The 21025-nt window shown below is 38.3% G+C and overlaps 1 protein-coding gene across 1 annotated transcript in view; it reads left to right on the top strand.

The window, feature by feature from the left end:
• CHP1 (calcineurin like EF-hand protein 1) overlaps positions 1 to 21025 on the top strand; it is a 42174-nt gene that overhangs the window by 9750 nt on the left and 11399 nt on the right. The window contains exons 3-4 of the mRNA XM_044765123.2: positions 9602 to 9682; positions 13149 to 13276. Coding sequence (XP_044621058.1) covers positions 9602 to 9682; positions 13149 to 13276 — 209 coding nt within the window. The remainder of the gene's footprint in view (positions 1 to 9601; positions 9683 to 13148; positions 13277 to 21025) is intronic.

The raw sequence follows: 21025 nt of genomic DNA, 5'->3' as shown, positions 1-21025 counted from the left end.
GATGTCTAGTAGGTAGAGGCCAGGAGTGCTTTTAAACCTCCTACAATGCACAGGACAGCCCCCCCGCAACAAAGAACTATTCCACCCTGAATGTCAAAAGTGCCAAAGTTGACAAACTTTGGTCTAGAGTCAGTACTATATGATTTCAGAGTAATGTGATGCTGTATCATTTCATATTTGTAATAGTCTTATCATAGTCAAAGGGAGTCTCTCCTGGTCACCACCTCCCAACCTAACTCTTAGTAGCAGTCTTTTGTTACTTTTGTACTGCTTTGATTGACAGCTATAGAATGAAGCTGTTTGCCTTTCTGGTGGCTGACGGGAAGCAGTTTAGGACTTCTTGGGAGGGCTTCTAGCACAGGGGTGGGATGTAGCATAAAGGGGAAAGGAATATAGTTGCTAAGCCTTTGTACCTAATCCTCAGGCAGAAGAGCTAGAGAATGCTGGTAAATCCATAGAGCCATGTTTGTTCAGGGCAAAATCTGCCATCACTGGAAGCTGGAATTGACCAACAGCATGCTGCACAGTCATTAAAGTCAACAACTGTGGAATACCTACTGTGTGGAAAGACCACCTTGTGCTTTTTCTTTTTTTTTTTTGAGGCAAAATACACATAAAATTTACCATGTTAAGTGTACAATTCAGTGGCATTAAGCACATTGACAATGTTGTGTAACCATTACCATTATCCAGTTCCAGAACATTTTCATCACCACAGGTGGAAACCCCATACCTGTTATGCAGTCACCTCTCGTTCCTCCTTAGTGGTTGCTCCTTAGTGGTTGCTCCAACCACTAATCTACATTCTTTTCTCTCTCTGGACATTTCGTATAAATGGAATCATACAGTGTGCGGCCTTTTGTGACTGACTTCTTTCATTTAACATGATGTTTTCAAGTTTCTTCCATGTTATAGCATGTATCAGTACTTTATTACTTTTTATGGCTGAATAATATTCCATTGCCTGCATATACCACATATTGTTTATCCATTCATCAGTTGGTGGACATTTGGGTTGTTTACACCTTTTGGCTATTATGAATAGTGCTGTTACGAACATTTTTGTGTGGACATATGTTTTAATTCTCTTGGGTATATATCTAGGAGTAGAATTGTGGGTCATGTGGTAGTTTTATGCTTAATTTATTGAGGAACCACCAAACTGTTTTCCATAGCCGCTGTACTGTTTTATGTTGCCACCAGCACCAGCAATGTGTGAGGGTTCGAACTTCTCCACATCCTCACCAACACTTACTATCTGTCTTTTGATTCTAGCTATCCTACTGGGTGTGAGTGGTATATCATTGTGGTTTTGATTTGCATTTCCTTAGCGGCTATTGGTGTTGATCATCTTTTCCTGTGCTGCTTAACCATTTGTATATCTTCTTTAAAGAAATGCCCATTCAAGTCCTTTGCCTGTTTTTTTAATTGGATTGTCTTTTCGTTGTTGAGTTGTAAGAGTTCTTTTTATGTTCTATATACTAGACTCTTAGCAGATATATGATTTGCAAATATTTTTCTCCTGTTCTGTGGATTGTTTTTTCACTCTCTTTATAGTGTTCTTTGAAGCACAAAAGTTTTAAATTTTGATAAAGTCCAATTTATCTAATTTTTCTTTTGGTCCATGGGCTTTGGGTGTCATATCTAAGAAACCATTGCCAAATCCAAGGTCATGAAGATTTACCTGTATGTTTTCTTCTAAGAGTTTGATAGTTTTAGCTCATATATTTAGGTCTTTGGTTCATTGAGTTAGTGTATTTTTGTATATATGTACAAAATGTGTATATGTATATGTGTGTGTATATATGTGTGTGTATGTATGTGTATATATAGATATATATGGTATGAAGTAAGAGTCAAACTTTTATTTTTTTGCATGTGGGTATTCACCTGTCCCAGCACCATTTGTTGAAGAGACTATGTAAATTTGCCCTTGAAATATAAACCAGACTAGAAATCTATTTTTTTTTCCTTCAGCTCCAGTACTTGAATAATTTACTTGAGTTTGGTATTACATCCTCATAAATTCAGATTTAACTACTAAGTAAAGATACAGAGTTCACATTAGTTCTGTGTCCTTTTCTTCTTTGTAGAAAGTAGGTGATTTGTAAATGTATGTGTGTTTTAATTACTTTTACTCTTTGCTGGAAAGCAATCGAAAAGCTTTTGTGAATGGAGCTGTTTCTCCTTAGAAAGGGTGAAAACTTTCCAGGTGTTAGCTAATGATACTTGATCCTTAAAACCTAGATAAGATTTGCTCAACCCCTAAAACACCATTTTACACTTTGTGGAAAGTCAGTGAACTCACTCACTCATTTGATAGGTATTTAGTGAGCACCTATAATATGCTGGGCACTGTTCTCGGTGCTCATTTCTACAAATTCTTGATGGGAGAAGACATGGTAGGAAATGATGGAGTAATTTTTTGATTTCATGATTACCTGGATCTAACTGATTCTTTTGTATTCAGCTTTACAAAGCACCAGGTCTGAAATCTGTTCTTTGATCTCCATCGTGATGTAGGTTAAAATGTGGGAGAAACTCCAAGCCACTTTGAGTATAAGAAGAAATTGCCCCGTTGTACTACATAGTGAACAACTAGCATATTATATGTAAATCATTTTCTTGGACCCACTCACTCTCAGGGATTTCACACTGGCTGCCCCTCCTGACTCTGGCCATCTTGTTAGATTGTCTTCCCTTCACCCCCAACCCCATCTTCTCTTCTGCTCCCTCCAGCCTTAGAGATTACCTGGTGAACTCTGAATTCTTCTGTAGCACAGAGCAATTTAGCTCTCTCCAGTGTTTAATGCCAAACTTAGTTCAAGACCTGTTTTGACCTTTCCAGAACCCGTCAGGTTACTCAGCCAAATACAAGTGACCTCCAGTCTTTTATTACCTTGAACAGAGTCCACTTTCTTTAGAAGCTTATTAGGAGAAATATTTTCCCTTCTACATGTTCTTCAGTTTTCTCTTCCAAGATCCTCCACGTCTGGGGCCTGAAGCCAAAAAGTACAGAGTAAGAGGCTATACAGTGTACTGTCCAAGGCATTCTGTATTCCTTCGTAGTGTCAGTCCCAGTGGGAATGTAAAACAGGAACTGTGGAAGGCTTTGGTTAGAAATGGAGCTTCTGCAAAATGCTTTCACAGATTCACCCCAAACTATGTTTTATGGAACCCGTAGTTCCTTGATCTACCAATAAGTATTGTGTTAAAAAGACAAAGAAAAAAGTTACCCATTAAAACTTTGTGAAAAGCTTGGGAAACTTCTTTGTTACAGGATTTCTCAGCATCTTTAGTATGCTCAAGTGAATTGGGCATCTTCAAGAGAGGAGTATTGTAAACAGTATTTGCCAAATTGACTTGCTGTTTCCCTGTAGACTCCCTTTTACACGGACCATCTCTTCAGATTGGTATTTCATAGAATATAAATATATACTCTAACCTCATAAACCTTACTTTCTTCAGATGCCATGATTTTGAGTGAAATATTTCTACCACTGCTGTTGAAAAGCTTCTGAAAAGGCAGCTGGGTTCTGTAAGGAGTCCTGAAATGGTCCTTTGTAGGTCAGGTCAAGATGAGAGCCTGGTCAGCATCTGCCACAAAGATGGTTTCTTTTTTTTAAATATCCTCTGTGCTGATCTAATCTATGGTGTTAGAAGGATAATGATTGCCCTTTGGGGAGCGGAGCAGGTAAAGACAAAGGACGCGTGAAGAAAGTGTCTAGGTACTGATAGTATCAGTTTCTTGATTTGGACCCTTCATTTGGTTACAGTCTTTACTTGGTGGAAATCCCTCATGCTGAATGCTTGTGATTTGTGCTCTTTTCTGTATGTATGTTATACTTCAATAAAAGTTTACTTAAAAAATATCCTCTGCTTTGAGCACTTTTAATATTGGGTCTTTGTCAGATACTACTTTTTTTCAAATAATACCATGATGAAAAATATTCCTGGATATTAAATCAGGCAGGTTAAGTTGACTACAGGGGACAGTACAGACCAGCTCAACTCTGCAAGGAAGTTATTACTACTGGGAGTTGCTGGTTGGCTGTGTTGTTTCATATCACTTAAGACACGATTACCTGTAAATTTTAGGAGATTGTGTCCTGAATGGTAGCCATTTATCTGCTTAAACACTAATTACTTTTTTTTTTTTAAAGATTTTATTTTTTCCTTTTTCTCCCCAAAGCCCCCCGGTACATAGTTGTATCTTCTTCGTTGTGGGTCCTTCTAGTTGCGGCATGTGGGACGCTGCCTCAGCGTGGTTCGATGAGCAGTGCCATGTCCGCGCCCAGGATTCGAACCAACGAACCACTGGGCCGCCTGCAGCGGAGCGCGCGAACTTAACCACTCGGCCACGGGGCCAGCCCCAACACTAATTACTTTTGAGGTTCCTTTTCTTGTTTGACTTTATCCAGAGGACAGGTGATTTCAGTGTCCTGACAAGCACTTGCTTTGTACGCAGTGGTATCAGTCATTCCAGAATGGAGTTTCACAGATGAGAACCATGATGCGAATCTAATTCTTGTTCTTTTAGTAAATAATCTTTTTTTCCCCTCTCTGAAAGCTTCAAGTACCTCCTCTTGATGTTCTGAAATTTCACAAAGATGTACCTTTTTATGGGTTATTTTTCATTGTTCATTGCTCAGTATTAGGTGAACCTTCTTAATCTAACAGTATGTCCTTCAGCTGGGAAGTTTCCTTCTGTTATTTCTTTGATTATTTCCTCCCCCGCTTTTGTTATTGATCTTTATGACATTTCTGTTGGCTGGCTGTTGGACCACCAGGACTCAACTTTTCTGTCATATTTTCTGATTGTTTGACTTTTTCCTGTGCTTTCTGAAAGATAGCATTAAATTTATTTTTCAGTCCTTTTGCTGAACTTCTGTATTTAGTCCACAATCATATTTTTAATTTCCAAGAACCTTTCTTGTTCTCTGACCTCTGCTCTATCATAGTAGCTTATTTTTGTTTTACAGATGCAAAAACTTAACAAATGTCTATTGGGTTACTTATTAGAATCTTTCAGAATTCTCTTTTGTTTCCTGAATTATTATCTCTGTTCATCTTGATTCTACTCTTTTGTGCTATTGATTTTCCCACAGTACCTGGTGAGCCTTGGTTGTCCGCTCATATTTATCAAAAGGCCTGGATGGATTACTGTAGAAAACTGGCATGGGTTTGTTTGTGGTCGGTTTCTCCACAGGTCTTTCCCTGGAGGGAAGAGCTGACTTCAAGCCCTCCATACTCTGAGCAGCGCCAAGAAGTTGGTAGACCTCCCATTAGGGTGTATGGTGAGGGAGCGAGGCGACAGATTTGCAACACTCTTCCCGAGGTAAAAGGATTATGTTCCCGGGGGGGCCAGCCCCCACACTCAGTTGAAGCCCTGCCCAGGTAGATCTTTCCGTTTCTTTCCATAGCAGCTCTCCATTTTTATCCTGGGGACAAATGGTTTTATATTCTTGAGGTGGATGCTGGCAGCAGTGGGCAGCTGGCTCATTCTTTAATAAAAGTTCCTTTAATTAATTACCCTGAATGTTGCTTCCCTCACGTGGCAGTTCTGAGGGTGGTGCCTTGCTGAGACTCTGCAGGGCAGAGTGGCTCTCAATTCTGCTGCAGCCTTTTCATGGGCCCTCTGCTCTGACTTATTGTTATTACATTTGTGTCTATTCTTTGACTTGCAGAGTTTGTCAGAATCCCTTGTCTACTAGTACACTCCTACCACCCTGGTTGGTTATGTCACAGATGTATTCCCATGTATACATTTTTGCTGGCATTTCAGGGGGTTTTAGAGAATGAGAGGAGGGAAACGTGTATGTGCCCACCATTCTCAACCAAAAGTCAGATGCAGCCTTGCAAATATTCCAGTCTGGCCCTAGAACACTAAAACAGCTGGCAAAGACTGGATTTAGCACTTATTGACACTTTATATGAAGAGAATTCGAGTATCAAAACAATAGCAAAATTATCCTATCAATTTAATTTAAAATATTAAATGCTTTAAATAGTGGAAATTATTGTCATTTCAATGTTGATAAATAGAAATAAATAGAAATAAATGATTTATCTCTGTTATACTGCTTAAATATGGAAATGGTTTTCTTAATTGAATATGTTCCTGCAGATATGTCCTATTAACAGATTTTAAAGTCCTCATTATGTCTAAGTCATCTAAGCATTGACCCTGGATCCTTGAAATATAAGCAGTTAACTATTAGGCCGAATCTCTGAGTAAGAAAAGAGACTTGCACAGTGAAGATCAGTGTAGAGGGCTGGCACTCTGATTACTAAAGGTCTCTCAAACTTTGGTTTTTCAGAGTATCCCTCTGCCTGTGAATGTCTGGAAAACCATTTTTCATTGGGAATTTCTCTCTCTCTCTCTCTTTTTTTTTTTTTTTTGAGGAAGATTAGCCCTGAGCTAATTGCTGCCAATCCTCCTCTTTTTGCTGAGGAAGACTGGCCCTGAGCTAACATCTGTGCCCATCTTCCTCTACTTTATATGTGGGACGCCTGCCACAGCATGGCTTTTGCCAAGCAGTGCCATGTCTGCACCTCATTGGGAATTTCTTAGCCACAAAGAATGCCATTATACATAGTTCTGTTCATGGACTTGCCTCCCACCAGTAATAATATCTTTTCTTAAAAAATCTTCCAGGGCCAGCCCCAGTGGCCTAGTGGTCAAGTTCAACATGCTTCACTTCAGTGGTCTGGGTTCAGTTCCCTGGCACAGACCTACACCACTTGTCAGTGGCCATGCTGTGGTGGCGGCAAAATACAAAATAGAGGAAGATTGGCAACAGATGTTAGCTCAGGGCCAATCCTCCTCAGGAAAAAAAGAAATCTTCCAGGAAGATTTTCCTATATATAATATGAGGGTAGAGTATAATATTGGTATGCTTTTTCATGAGTACACACACATCTACATTTTGAACAAATCTTCCACTTGTGTGTGGGCTGCTTGGAGTATTTTTCTCTGTTCAGTTTATGTTGGTGGACAAATTCAAGAAGCTACGTTTTAGAGAAATTGCCCCGATGATCTCCATTCTACTCTAGAACAACTAATAATGATAGTAAACTGTTTGTATATTGTTTAATAGTTTACAGACTTTTATTTTTTTAAGATTGGCATCTGAGCTAACAACTGTTGCCAATCTTTTTGTTTCCCCTGCTTTTTCTCCCGAAATTCCCCCAGTACATACTTGTATATCCTTAGCTGTGGGTCCTTCTTAGTTGTGGCATGTGGGACGCCGCCTCAGCGTGGCTGATGAGCAGGCCAGGTCCATGCCCAAGATCCCAGCCAGCGAAACCCTGGGCCACCGAAGCGGAGCGCGTGAACTTAACCACTCGGCCACAGGGCCAGCCCCTATAAACTATTTTTTATATTCTTTCATTTTAATTTTGATACAATCAACAGTATTCCCCTTTATCTTATAGAACTACATTGTATATGCAATAAATTCTAAGAGTAGAGTTAAAAATTGTCAAAGGACAGGGTTTAAGTCCCTGGGAAGTCCCAGACTAGATCCCTTAGTGAGACGGGAGGATTTCAGGCTAGGCTGCACACTCACTACTTGATACGGGACTTGGTATTTAAACTGTGCCTTTCTCAGCTAAAATGACTTAAGTTTGTTAGACATTAATCTGAGGTATGTGGCCATGCAGTTCAAATCAGCCTTGATCTTCATTTAAAAGGGAGTGGTTACTGTTTCTTAATCTCTGTCAAACAAGAGAAGCTACATTTTGGTGACAATGTGGACTTTGTATTATAAAACAAATTATATAATAAGAGCTTAGAACATGTTTGTTAAGTTAAATAATCAGGATTTCAGTAATTTCCTTTATGTTTTATCATCTTAAGCAATCCAGTTATCTTATGAGTGGCTTCTTCTGGTTCATTCGTTGCTATAAAAATTATTACCCTAAGTGATCAAGGAAGATTAGAACCCAAAGTTATTGTTCCAGAGCTTTGTGCTCAGCCCCCTAGGTCAGTTTCTACCTGTGTCACCGCCAGATGTGGTGGAGACAAGCTTGTTGAATTAATTAAGCACCGTGTAAAGGTTAAACCACGAGAGGAACAGAATGTCGAAGGCTCCAGGGTAAGATAGGGACATTTCATTAGCATTTAGTACAAAGCAGGTGGAGGTTTTCTCTCTTCTGTTAATAAATGTCTTGAAGGCAGGAATCAGATTTATTCAAGTTTATATTCCTTTTTTTTTTTTTTTTACTTTTTATCTGGAAATAATTTCAAACTTACAGAAAAGTTACATGAATAATACAAAGATACATACCTGATACCCAGATTTACCAGTTGCTAACATTTTGCCACTTATTTCAGTGTGTATTTCCTGTAACAAGGCCATTCTCATGTCAAAATCAAGAAATTTAGCCTTTTGATACAGTATTATTATATAATATCCCATATTCTATAATGATCCCATATTCCCTTTTTACCTGTTGGCTCAGTAATGTTCTTCATAGCAATTTTTTTCCTAGTCTAGGATCATGCATGGAGTTCAATTGTATGTTTCTTTAATCCTGTTTGATCTGGAACAATCCTGCCTTTCTCTGTCCTTCGTGACATTGATATTTTTGAAGAGTACAGCACAGATATGTTGTAGACCGCTTTATATTCTTGGCAGAGAATATCAACCAAGAAGTTTTTAAAAAATACTTCTTGAACGTTTTTTAGGGGAGCACCTTTGTTTCAAAAACTTTAATATGGGAAAGAAATGTGGTTTTTCAAAAAAAAAGAACATATGCTTGGACCTGCAGACTCAGATTTAAATCGCAGTTTTGCCACTTACTAGCTTTGTAGCACTGAGCTAGTTACTTTATCTCACTGACTTTCAGTTTCCTTGGCTCTAAAAGAGGATAGATAAAACGTTGGCATGAAGAAGTGAGATAATGTGTACAAACAGAGTTAGAGCAGGACATGATGTGTAAACAGTGAATGCTCACTAATAATATTCACTTCAACATAACTTCCAGGTTGTGGGAGGATGGCTGTTCTTGCCGAGTTCGAGGGTCAAATACTTCTCCACTCTAGTCTGTAGAAGGCAACGGAGAGAGCCAGTCAGAGCAAGGAAGTAGGGAACTCAGTTAGTTGTCACATTTTATTCTTTCCTTGGATGTAAATATTGTCTAAGAATTCCTTGCATTTCATAGGTGCTGTAGATCTTCTTACCAAGGGTACCGAGGCCCCTCTGAGTTTTTGCTCCCTTATTCAAGCTCTGTGGTGTTTGATACTTTGCATTTGCTGTTCACTCTCCAAACTTAATAACTAAGTACAAAATGGTAATGTTCAAGGAATCATTTACAGGGACAGCTTAGTATTTACTTGTCAGTTGTTTTATTCACATAACCTGTGTGCTGAATTCACTGGAATGTGGCATGGTCAAATCTGGCTTCTTCCACTCCTGAGCTGGTGCAAGAAACACTTGGCAGCTATTAAAGTGCTATTCTTTGCAATTGTTTAATTTAATTTGCCACAGAAGTAAATTCCAGGAGGTCATATTCTTGCTAGGTTGTACTTTTGTATGACTGAAGGAGTTCATGCTAAGGGCCACTGGTCTCTAACTCAAAGTGATTCTCTTGGCAGCCGGGAAGATTTCCAGCGGATTCCTGAACTTGCCATCAACCCATTGGGGGACCGGATCATCAATGCCTTCTTTCCAGAGGGGTGAGTCCTCATGGTTTTGTTGGGCTTCCTTTCCAAAGCTAATCTAGAATAATGATATTGGTTGGGTCATCTCACTCCATGATCCTTCCGATTATATTGGGCCTTCCTAACTTGTTCATATTTAGAATTATCTCTTCTGTTCTACTGTCCTCCCCATTTTAGACTTCAAATAGGTATATGAGCCCATCTTCAAAATTTCATCTTTAATCTCTGTTTATCTTTGATGTGAAACTAAACTTTTTAAAAACTTCTATTTGGAAATAATTTCAAATTTACAGAAAAGTTGCAAAAGATTGAAAATAGTACAAAGAGTACCTGTATATCTTTTACCCAGACGCATCTCTTGTTATATATTATTAATATTTTGCAAGTTAAATTAACTTTGGCAATATATATTTTATTTAACCCAGTATATCCAAAATATTATCGTTCAATATGTAATCAATATTTAAAAATTAATATACTTTACATTCTTTTTTTATGTCTTTGAAATCTAGTGTGTAATTTATACTTAGAGTACTTATCAAATGCTGTAATAATATTAATATAAAATAGTGTGTATTTTATTCTTTTTTTCTAGCTTTATTGAGATATGATTGACATAACATTGTTTAAGGTGTACAATATAGTGATTTTATATGTGCATATATTGCACAATGATTACCACAATAAGATTAGTTAACACATTTATCACCTCGCCTAGTTAGTTTTTTCTTATGATGAGAACTTTTATGATCTAGTCTCATTGCAACATTCAGATATACAATACGGTACTCTTACAACTATCGTCACCATTCTGTACATCACTTCCCCAGAACTTGTTCATCTTATAACTGGAAGTTTGTACCCTTTGACCTCCTTTACCTGTTTCCCCCATTCTCAGTTATTCTAGTATTTGACTCATATTCCAATTTTGTCAATTCATCCAATAATCTCCTTTATAGCGCTTTTCCCCTCCAATACGGGATCCAGTCTGGGTCAGTTGTCATGCCTCTTTAGGCTCCTTTAACCTAGAACATTTCCCCTGCAGCCTTTATATTTCTTTCACGACATTGACTAAGCGTACACTTCCCCTCGCCACACACATAACTTTCTTAAATAGTTTTGGGTTTGTCTAATGTAGAACTAAGCTTTTGATACGATTTACTACCTAATACACTGCCTTCAAAGTACTGAGTAAATGTTTATTGATTTGATTAGGTATGTTTTCATGAGTAAATCTTATCATGTAATCTTATTTAAGTAATCTCTTTCACAATCTCTTCCTAGTTCCTCGTGACTTGTCTGTATGACCCAAAGGACTTTAAAAAGTTACATGGTTGCCAATTCTTAATAATGAGACTAAGCGTCAGGAGGACACTATCAGATAAAGTGCCTGGAGAGGAAATTTTAGAACTGTGCATTGAGAGCAAAGGAATTTGCAAGTTGAGAAGTTGGGCGCTCAGTAAACTTGAGCGACCATCAGGGGGAAAAGACTAGCCAGTTTATGTGAAGACAGGAATCGAATCAGACTGAGACCTGCTCTCTTCAGTTTCATGTTAACCATGAGTAATCTTCTACCCTCCCTCATTTTCCCGTTTCTCTCCCTGAACTGCCCTGTTTGTTTCAGGTGTGGTTTTTTGCTGAGTTCTTCCATTTTTTCTTCCTCTTTCAGCCCCTGCTGAGTGCTAAAAGACCGAGCCCTGTCCAGAGATAACTTTCACAGTTATGCTCTGTATCCAAACCTTTTGCAATGAAAAGTAAACCCAGTAGAGTCATTTTGCCAACTTTTTGTTCAGAGTTTCGTAGTCACTATTGATTACTTGAAGCAGCAGCTGTGGAAAGCTGTTTTATAAGGCTACACCACCTTTGTCATGACTACAGTATCGCCCGCCATCCTATCCGCCGATCTGCTAAGCACACTGGGCGGGCGTACATACGGAAGCCGAGGCCCGTGCTGGGCTACACTGCTAAGATCCTAGTGGGCTGTACCTCTGCTTCTTGCTCTAATCAGATACAGATGTTTGGCTTCTGGGTGTTTTATTTCTTCTCTAGTCTTGTGCAGATGGAATTTTTTTTTTCAAGAATGGGATTTGAAAGTGGAACATTGATATTTAGTTTCCTTTTACTCAGAGACATTATGCCAGTAACATATGTACTTATTAACCTGTTTGTTCTGGCATATGACTCACATCTTATTCTGCATTGCTCAAGTCCTCAGATCTTAACTCACATTTTTTATGAGATACTGCTCCATTAGCAGTTTAGCTACCTTGAAGAACTAAAGGTCATTGTTTTGAGTACAGTGGTCTAATGAGCTAGCCTTGGAACTCTACCTTTAGGAGGTCTCTGATCTCTATGTCTACCTGGCATGGCACTTAAGAGACCCCACATACGTCATCTATTCGATGGGACACACAAAGATTGGGGTTTATTTTTAGGTAGCCGCAGGAACCAGGTAACCTGTTCTTTCCATGACTGCCTAGATAAATAACTGTCACGTGGGACATTCTTTTTTATGTTAAAGAACATTCTTCTTTCTTTCAAGTTTTAGAATTATTTCTTATAGGGTTACTGGTTAGCCTGTGGTGCAATAAAAAGATTTTCTCTAATCTTAAGTACCAAAAAAGCTTTATACACAAAGAGGTCTTTGAAAACATCATGGTCATGATAAGTGGGGGGAAAAATCTATCCAGTTATGAACGGATAATAAAATCATGATACAGCCATACAATTATTATGCAGACGTTTGAAATGTTTCAGGGTTTATATTAATTGGAGACATGCCTAGAAGTTTAAAAGAAAAACAGGATGCAAAATTACATATGCAGTATATTCACAGTTATCCAAAAAGCATAGAAAAGTTACTGGAAAAAAATATACTAACAGTGGTTGTAATTGATTGGTAGAACTAGGAGTGGTATTTTTCCTTCTACTTTTCTTTTTTGCACATTTCCAAAAATGTAGTTATTGCTTTTGTAACTAAATAAACTTTATTTTCAAAGCAGCTTTTCCATAATATGCCTTAACCTTAAAATATCATAGCTATACATCACTGCAGGGTAGACGTGGGAGGTAGGTGGGGAGTCATTGGGTTGAAATGACTAACTTGCTGCTCACTGCAGAGTCTGAAGCAGTGAGTTCAAGTCCTGGCTTGCCTGATAGCATAGCCCTGGTGCCACTCAAAATCCTCTTTGGGAAAAGAGAAGTAAATTCAATAGGTGACTCTGAACTTGGTAAGTCCTGGTACCTCTCTAAGTCTGCTAATCATTTATAAAGTAGGACTAATAATACCTACCTCACAAGGTGGAGTGAGGCTTAAATGAAGATAGTTTACGAGCCCTAAAGTGTAATGCATGTGGAAAGAGACCTCATTATAAATGGACTTTCAAGCCACTCTAGCTAAAACTGTTGCCAGTATATTGAATTCATAAGAAATAATCACCCTGATTGACATGGTGTTCTGTCTATTATATTTCCCAATCAGAGAGGACCAGGTAAACTTCCGTGGATTCATGAGAACTTTGGCTCATTTCCGACCCATTGAGGATAATGAAAAGAGCAAAGATGTGAATGGACCAGAGCCACTCAACAGCCGAAGCAACAAACTGCACTGTAAGGAGATGGTCTTCTGGCTTAAAATATTTGCTTTTCATTTCTTACAAATCATTTCTTTATGCATTCATTCCTTCATTGAACAAGCATTTACAAGACCATAGTGGTTAGAGCTTAGACCCTGGAGCTAAACTGGCTGGGTTTGAATCCCAGCTCTGCCATTTTTTGGCCATGTCACTTTGGGCAAGTTACTTAAAATCTTTGGGCCTCAATTTTTTCTTCTGTAAAATGGGATATTAAGGGTTTTCACATAGGGATGTTGTGAGTATTAAATGAGTTAATATATTTCAAGTACCTCAAACAGTGCCTGGCAATAAGAGTTAGCTTCTAATATTATCCTTATAATTCATAGAATGCCTCTTGTGTCCCGGGCACTGTGGTAAGTGCTAGAGTGACAACAGTGAAAAAAGACCCAGCCCCTCCTGTAAGGAATAGGGGCAATCTTCAGCCCATTTTAGAATTTGATGGATATTGGATATGACTTAAGTAGGAGTAGGCAGCTGCGTTAGTGCAAGATTTAATTTTTGTCCCCATGCCTCTCGCCTCCTTTCCTTGGATACTTGTTAGATTTCCCTCTGCCCTTGTTGGTTTGTGTATGATATTGCCCAATCCCTTACAACACTTCTCTTTTCGTTCAAGACAAGTCAAAATTGAAATTGTATTGCATTGATTGAGCCCAAGCTTCTATTACAAGGGTACACAGAGGTATTGAGAGGTCTGTGAAACCATGGAATAAATGGAGCCCATCAAGTTTTTACTGGATGATTTAAAGAAAAAGGCTTTTTAATAGTGAAACAAATATGGATAAATTATAGCATATAATGCCAAATTCATATACATTTGAAAAATGGTACATGAGACTTAAACTTTTAATTTGAGGCCCTTCACCATATCCCCCCATCTCCCTGTCTCTAGGAGCATGAGTTCACTCCTCTGTTGATATTTCAGGTAAAGAGTTTGAGAAGCACTGAAATAAGTATTGTTATACAGAACAGGGAAAATTTTTGAACCAAAATAATAAAATACCGATCTTCTTTACCACAAGATCGTGTACCTTGATAAAGAGCGGAAAACTTAAGTACAAACAAAACTGAATATAGAAGAAAGTAGAACTCTAATGAGTTGTTCTCAAATTTGTTGGATGCTTTATTAGTGAATTCCACTGTCTTCATTCAAGACTAAAGACTGAGCCAAAGCCTTGTGTCTAACGTTTTAAGGGTTTTAGCATATATTTAGGACATGTTTGCCTGATTCTGACATTAGTATAGTAGAAATTTTCTTCTTCCATGTTGTCAGACCAGGAGTTGGTCACTAATTTTAAAAGTCAGCTTTAGTGTAGAATCATAGAAAAGGATACATGGTTTAACATTTTATTTTACCTTAAAATATTTAAAAACACATTCACTGGCCAGTCTTTTGATGTAGGACCAAGACTTGTTTTGTTTTATTTTAGTAAAGGTCTGCTGATGAGAGTTGTGCGACGTTTTTGCAGAGAGCACATCTGTAATGTATACCCTAAGGTTTCTGGTTGCAGTTTCTTTTAAGTGGAAAGAGAACTTAAACATACCTGTTAAGCATTCTCAGAATAAAACCTTTCTGGTGTTTACATTTTTTCCTCCATCTTTTACAGTTGTCCTGATACACTTACTTTAGCAACAATTTTGGTTTTCTTCAGTGACTCAATTTTGAGTCTTTCAGAAGTAGTCAATCTAATTTTAATAGAAACAGTGACTTTCTTTTCACGTTTCACTTTTTATTCAATTATATAGTTTTATTAAAAGTACAGATAGCACAGACAGTTCTAGGGCAGTTGACACACCTGACTCTCGATAGGCATCCAGCTCAGCTGGTGGAGTAGACACTCTAAGGAGCCCTGAGCTACAAGTGTGCCGTTGGCCGCCACATCAGTTGGAACGCTTTGCAGAGGGGAGGGAGAGCGTCCGTGAATGCAGTGGGCTGGCTAAGGAGAAGACAGTTAAGGGACATTCTGTGCTCTGTGAAACTATGCTTGCTTTTCTAATCCAGGATTAGAGGAGACTTCAAAGGTCGTCAAGTCTAGCATAAACCTGTTACCTGAATATCCTCAGCCTGGCTCTACTTTTCTTAAGTCGTGAATTCCTTTGGCAGTCTAGTGAACCCTATCCATCCCATCTCAGAATGTTTTTGAATGCATAAAATAAAATACATAAGACTATAAAGGAAACCAATTATACTGAAATACACTTAACGAAATATTAAAACAACTTTGTGATACAGGAATAGATATGCTTCTTTGTTACACATTAAATACTAGGATGTAACATTGGAGCCCTGTGGCTGTGGAACAGCTCTGTGTCTTGAATCTGGTGGTGGTTACACGAAACTACATAGGTGATAAAATTGCATAAAACTAACACACACACACGCTCACACGCTCACACACACAGTGAAATCTGAATAAGTTCTGTGGATTGTACCACTGTCAATTTCCTGGTTTTGATGGTATATTATAGTTATGCAAGATGTTACCACCAGGGGAGGTTGGTGAAGGGTATATGGGACCTTCCTGTATGTTTTTTTGCAACTTCCCGTGAATCTCTAATTATTCCAAATAAAAAATAAAATAACAAAAACCAAAAAACAACGAACATTACATTGGGGAGGCCAGTTGAGAAATTCATGTGCTTCTGTTTGCATATTTCTTCCTTCGTATTTGTTGATGTAAAATAGACTTGTGGAACACATTTAATGAGGTCTTTCTCAGTATTCTCTCTTTTTTTTAAAGATTTTATTTTTCCTTTTTCTCCACAAAGCCCCCCAGTACATAGTTATATATTTTTAGTTGTGGGTCCTTCCAGTTGTGGCATGTGGGATGCTGCCTCAGCGTGGCTTGATGCAGGGTGCCATATCTGTGCCCAGGAGCCGAACTGGCGAAACCCTGGGCCGGCGAAGCGGAGTGCACGAACTTAACCACTTGGCCACAGGACCGGCCCCTCAGTATTCTCTTGTATACAATGGAGCAATAGGTTAGAATATAACCCAAAAGATGTACATTTGCATCACACCAGAAAGAGGTTCCCAGGACGATGCTGCACGTCTTCAGCTTCCTGGTTTTTTTCATCAATGACTTTCATTGAAGTTGTAGTAAGCAAATATATCAAGTTTCTGGTTGACTGTAAACCTAGAGGCATAGTGAATACAAGAGACCACAGATTCAGAATCAAAAGAGATCTGATGGGCTGAAAAAAGCCAGACTAAATCTAACAAAATGAATGTCATAGGGATAAACTAGAGTACTGCACTTGCGTCCAACAACACGTAGGAACAAGCTCTAAGGGTAAATCTAAAATGAAGCCACTGTGCACTATGACTGCCTGGCCTGCAGCACCCCTGTCCTCAGCCCAAAGTAGTGTACTATCAGGCCATAAGGACAGAAATGTATCATTGAGAGTAAGAATAGTGGTAATCGTACTCTGTGCTAAAGAGAACACGTCTTGGGAACCGCATTTCATTTTGGATCCCAGAGATACACTAGAGTACATTTATAAAAAAGTAACCAGAAGTTTGAGGGCACTGAAAACCGTAAATCATTATCATAAGGAAGACTTTTTTTATTGTGGTGAAAAACAGTGTAAAATTTACCATCTTAACCGTTTTTGGGTATACAATTCAGTAGTGTTAAGTATACTCAAATTGTCGTGAAACAATCTCCAGAACTTTTTCGTGTTGTAAACCTGAAACTGTATACCCATTAAACTCCCCTTTTCACCCCATAAGGAAGATTTTGAAAGAACTGGGTAATACGCAGTTCAGCAAAAGTCAGAAGAAAGACTATGGGTTAGAGATTTATCTTCAAATATATGAAAGTCTGTCATGTAGAAAAGAATTTTGCAGTGAGGATCATGGAGATATTTCAGTTCAACAGAAGGAAGAATTGTTTTGTTTTTTTTTTTTAAAGATTGGCACCTGAGCTAACAATTGTTGCCAATCTTTCTTTTCTTCTTCTTTTTTTTTTCTTTTTCTCCCTAAATCCCCCCAGTACATAGCTGTATATTTTAGTTGTGAGTCCTTCTAGTTGTGGCATGTGGGATGCCGCCTCAGCATCTGACGAGTGATGCCATGTCCACGCCCAGGATCCAAACTGGCGAAACCCTGGGCTGCTGAAGCGGAGTGTGTGAACTTAACACGGGGCCAGCCCCTAGAAGGAAGAATTTTTTTTTTTTTTTTTAAGATTTTAGTTTTTCCTTTTTCTCCCCAAAGCCCCCCAGTACATAGTTGTATATTTCTCATTGTGGGTTCTTCTAGTTGTGGTATGTGGGACGCTGCCTCAGCGTGGTTTGATGAGCAGTGCCATGTCCGTGCCCAGGATTCGAACCAACGAAACACTGGAACGCATGCAGCGGAGTGCTCGAACTTAACCACTCGGCCACGGGGCCAGCCCCCTAGAAGGAAGAATTTTTTAAAAAGAGATGCTCAAGTATGGATAGGGCTGCCTCAGAAAAGGGATAAAGGGCAACTTGTAGAACACTGCTTCTTAACCTCTACTGAAATTTGGTATTTCCTTAATTTCTGAGTGTTGGCAAGAAACCACAGCAGCAATAGCAGTACCTGTGGCTCTCTATGTCCTTGCCAACACTTGTTATTTTCTGCCTTTTTAATAGTAGTCTTCCTAATGGGTGTGTGGTGATATCTCACTGCAATTTTGATTTTCATTTCCCTAATGATTAGGGATGTTGAGCATCTTTTCATTTGCTTATTGGCCATTGATATATCTTCTTTGTAGAAAAGTCTATTCAAGTCCTTTGCCCATTTTTTTTTTTTAAGATTTTATTTTTCCCTTTTTCTCCCCAAAGCCCCCCGGTACATAGTTGTATATTCTTCGTTGTGGGTCCTTCTAGTTGTGGCATGTGGGACGCTGCCTCAGCGTGGCTTGATGAGCAGTGCCATGTCTGCGCCCAGGATCCGAACCAACGAAACACTGGGGAACACGTGAACTTAACCACTCGGCCATGGGGCCAGCCCCTCCTTTGCCCATTTTTGAATTGGGTTGTTTGTCTTTTTGTTGTTGAGTTTTAAGAGTTCTCTATATATCCTGGGTGTTAATCTCTAATCAGATATATGATCTGACAGTATTTTCTCCCATTCTGTGAGTTGCCTTTTTACTCAATAGATAGTGTCTTTTGATGCAAGAAGTTTTTAATTTTCATGAAGTCCAATTTCCATATTTTTCCTTCTGTTACCTGTGCCTTTGGTGTCATGTCCAAGAAATCATTGCCAAATCCAATGTCATGAAGCTTTTGTTTGACACCGATAGAAATCAGACATTTTTATTTCACATTACAGTTGTTACAGATATCTCAGTTTGTCATTTGTGCTCATCACTGGTTCAAAATTATGATAGTTCTTTGATCCAGTATTACATCTTGTAATTTAATGTGTAGTGAAGAAGTTATTACTGTATCACAAAGTTGTTTTAATACTTAATACCCAAAGCAATCTACAGATTCAGTGCAATCCCTATCAAAATCCCAATGGCATTTATTGCAGAAATAGAAAAACCTATCCTAAAATTCATATGGAATCTCAGGAAACCTCGAATAGCCAAAACAGTCTTCAGTGGTACAGCCCCTGTGGGAAAACAGTATGGTGGTTCCCCAAAATATTAAAAATAGAGTTACCATATGATCTAGCAACTCCACCTCTGGCTATGTACCCAAAAGAACTGAAAGCAAGGTCTCAAAGAGATATTTGTACACCCAAGATGATAGCATTATTCATAATAGCTAAAACAAGAAAGCAACCCAAGTGTCTATCAATGAATGGATAAGCAAAATGTAGTATATACATATTGTGGAATATTATTCAGCCTTGAAAAGGAAGGAAGTTCTGACACATGCTACAACATGGATGAACCTTGAGGACATTATGCCAGTCACAAAAAGACAAAAACTGAATGACTCCACTTATATGAGGTACTTAGAGTAGTCAAAAATCATAAGACAGAAGTATAATGGTGGTTGCCAGGGATGGGGGAGGGGAGAATGCAGAGTTATTATTTAGTTGGTATAGAGTTTCAGCTTTATAAGATGAAGAGAGTTATGGGGATGGATGGTGGTGATGGTCGCACAACAACGTGAATATATTTAATACTACTGAACTGTACACTTAAAAATAGTTATGGTGGTAAATTTTATGTGTATTTTACCAAGATAAGTAAGTAAATTGAATCCCTTATAGTTTTCTTTTTTAGTTAATTTTTATTGAGTTTATGATAGTTTACAATCTTGTGAAATTTCAGTTGTACATTATTGTTTGTCAGTCGTGTTGTAGGTGCAACCCTTCACCCTTTGTGCCCACTCCCCATCCCCCTTTCCCCTGGTAGCCACTAATCTGTTCTCTTTGTCTACATGTTTAACTTCCACATATGAGTGGAGTCATACAGAGATTGTCCTCCTCTATCTGGCTTATTTCACTTAACAGAATTCCCTGAAGGTCCATCCATATTGTTGTGAATGGGACGATTTTATCCTTTTTTATGGCTGAGTAGTATTCCATTATATATATACCATATCTTCTTTATCCAGTCATCCGTCGATAGGCACTTAGGTTGGTTCCACGTCTTGGCTATTGTAAATAATGCTGCAATGAACATAGGGGTGCTTTTGGAATTGCTGACTTCAAGCTCTTTGGATAGATACCTAGCAGTGGGATGACTGGGTCATATGGTATTTCTATTTTTAATTTTTTGAGAAATCTCCATACTGTTTTCCATAGTGGCTGCACCAGTTTGCATTCCCACGAGCAGTGTATGAGGGTTCCCTTTTCTCCACAACCTCTCCAACATTTGTTATTTTTTGTTTTGGTTATTTTTGCCATTCTAATGGGTGTAAGGTGATATCTTAGTATAGTTTTGATTTGCATTTCCCTGATGATCAGTGATGATGAACATCTTTTCATGTGCCTATTGGCCATCCATATATCTTCTTTGGAGAAATGTCTGTTCATGTCTCCTGCCCATTTTTTGCTCAGGTTGTTTGATTTTTTGTTGTTGAGTTGTGTGAGTTCTTTACATATTATGGAGATTAACCCTTTGTTGGATATATGACTAGCAAATATTTTTTCCCAGTTAGTGGGTTGTTTTTTTGTTTCAATCCTGTTTTCCATTGCCTTGAAGAAGCTCTTTAGTCTGATGAAATCATATTTGTTTATTCTTTCTATTGTTCCCCTTGTCTGAGAAGACATGGTGTCCAAAAAGTTCCTTTTAATACTGATGTCAAAGAGTGTACTGCCTATATTTTCTTCTAGAAGCCTTATGGTTTCAGGTCTTACCTTTAGGTCTTTGATCCATTTTGAGTTTATTTTTGTGAATGGTGAAAAAGAATGGTCAATTTTTATTCTTTTACATGTGGCTTGCCAGTTTTCCAAGCACCATTTGTTGAAAAGACTTTCTTTTCCCCATTGTATGCCCTCAGCAGGAAAAGTAGTAAGTAAATTGAACCCCTTGTAGTTTTTTAAAATTTCTGCACAATAGACCTTTCAATCAGCAGGCAGTTAATAGAAAAGAAAAAAATTATACTTATTTATCTTTGTATTCTCTTGGCTTGATCCAGGTACAGTAGTCGCCTCTTATACACGGTTTCACTTTCCATGGTTTCAGTTACCTGAGGTCACCCTCAGTCTGAAAATATTAAATGGAAAATTCCAGAAATAAACAATTCCTAAGTTTTAAATTTCGCACCATTCTGAATAGATGATGAGATCTTTCACCAT

Source organism: Equus asinus, chromosome 2 (genome assembly GCF_041296235.1).
Source record: "Equus asinus isolate D_3611 breed Donkey chromosome 2, EquAss-T2T_v2, whole genome shotgun sequence".
In the NCBI taxonomy this organism is placed as follows: Eukaryota; Metazoa; Chordata; class Mammalia; order Perissodactyla; family Equidae; genus Equus; species Equus asinus.
Note: the sequence above shows the minus strand (reverse complement) of the source record. Positions and strands in the feature narration are given on the sequence as shown.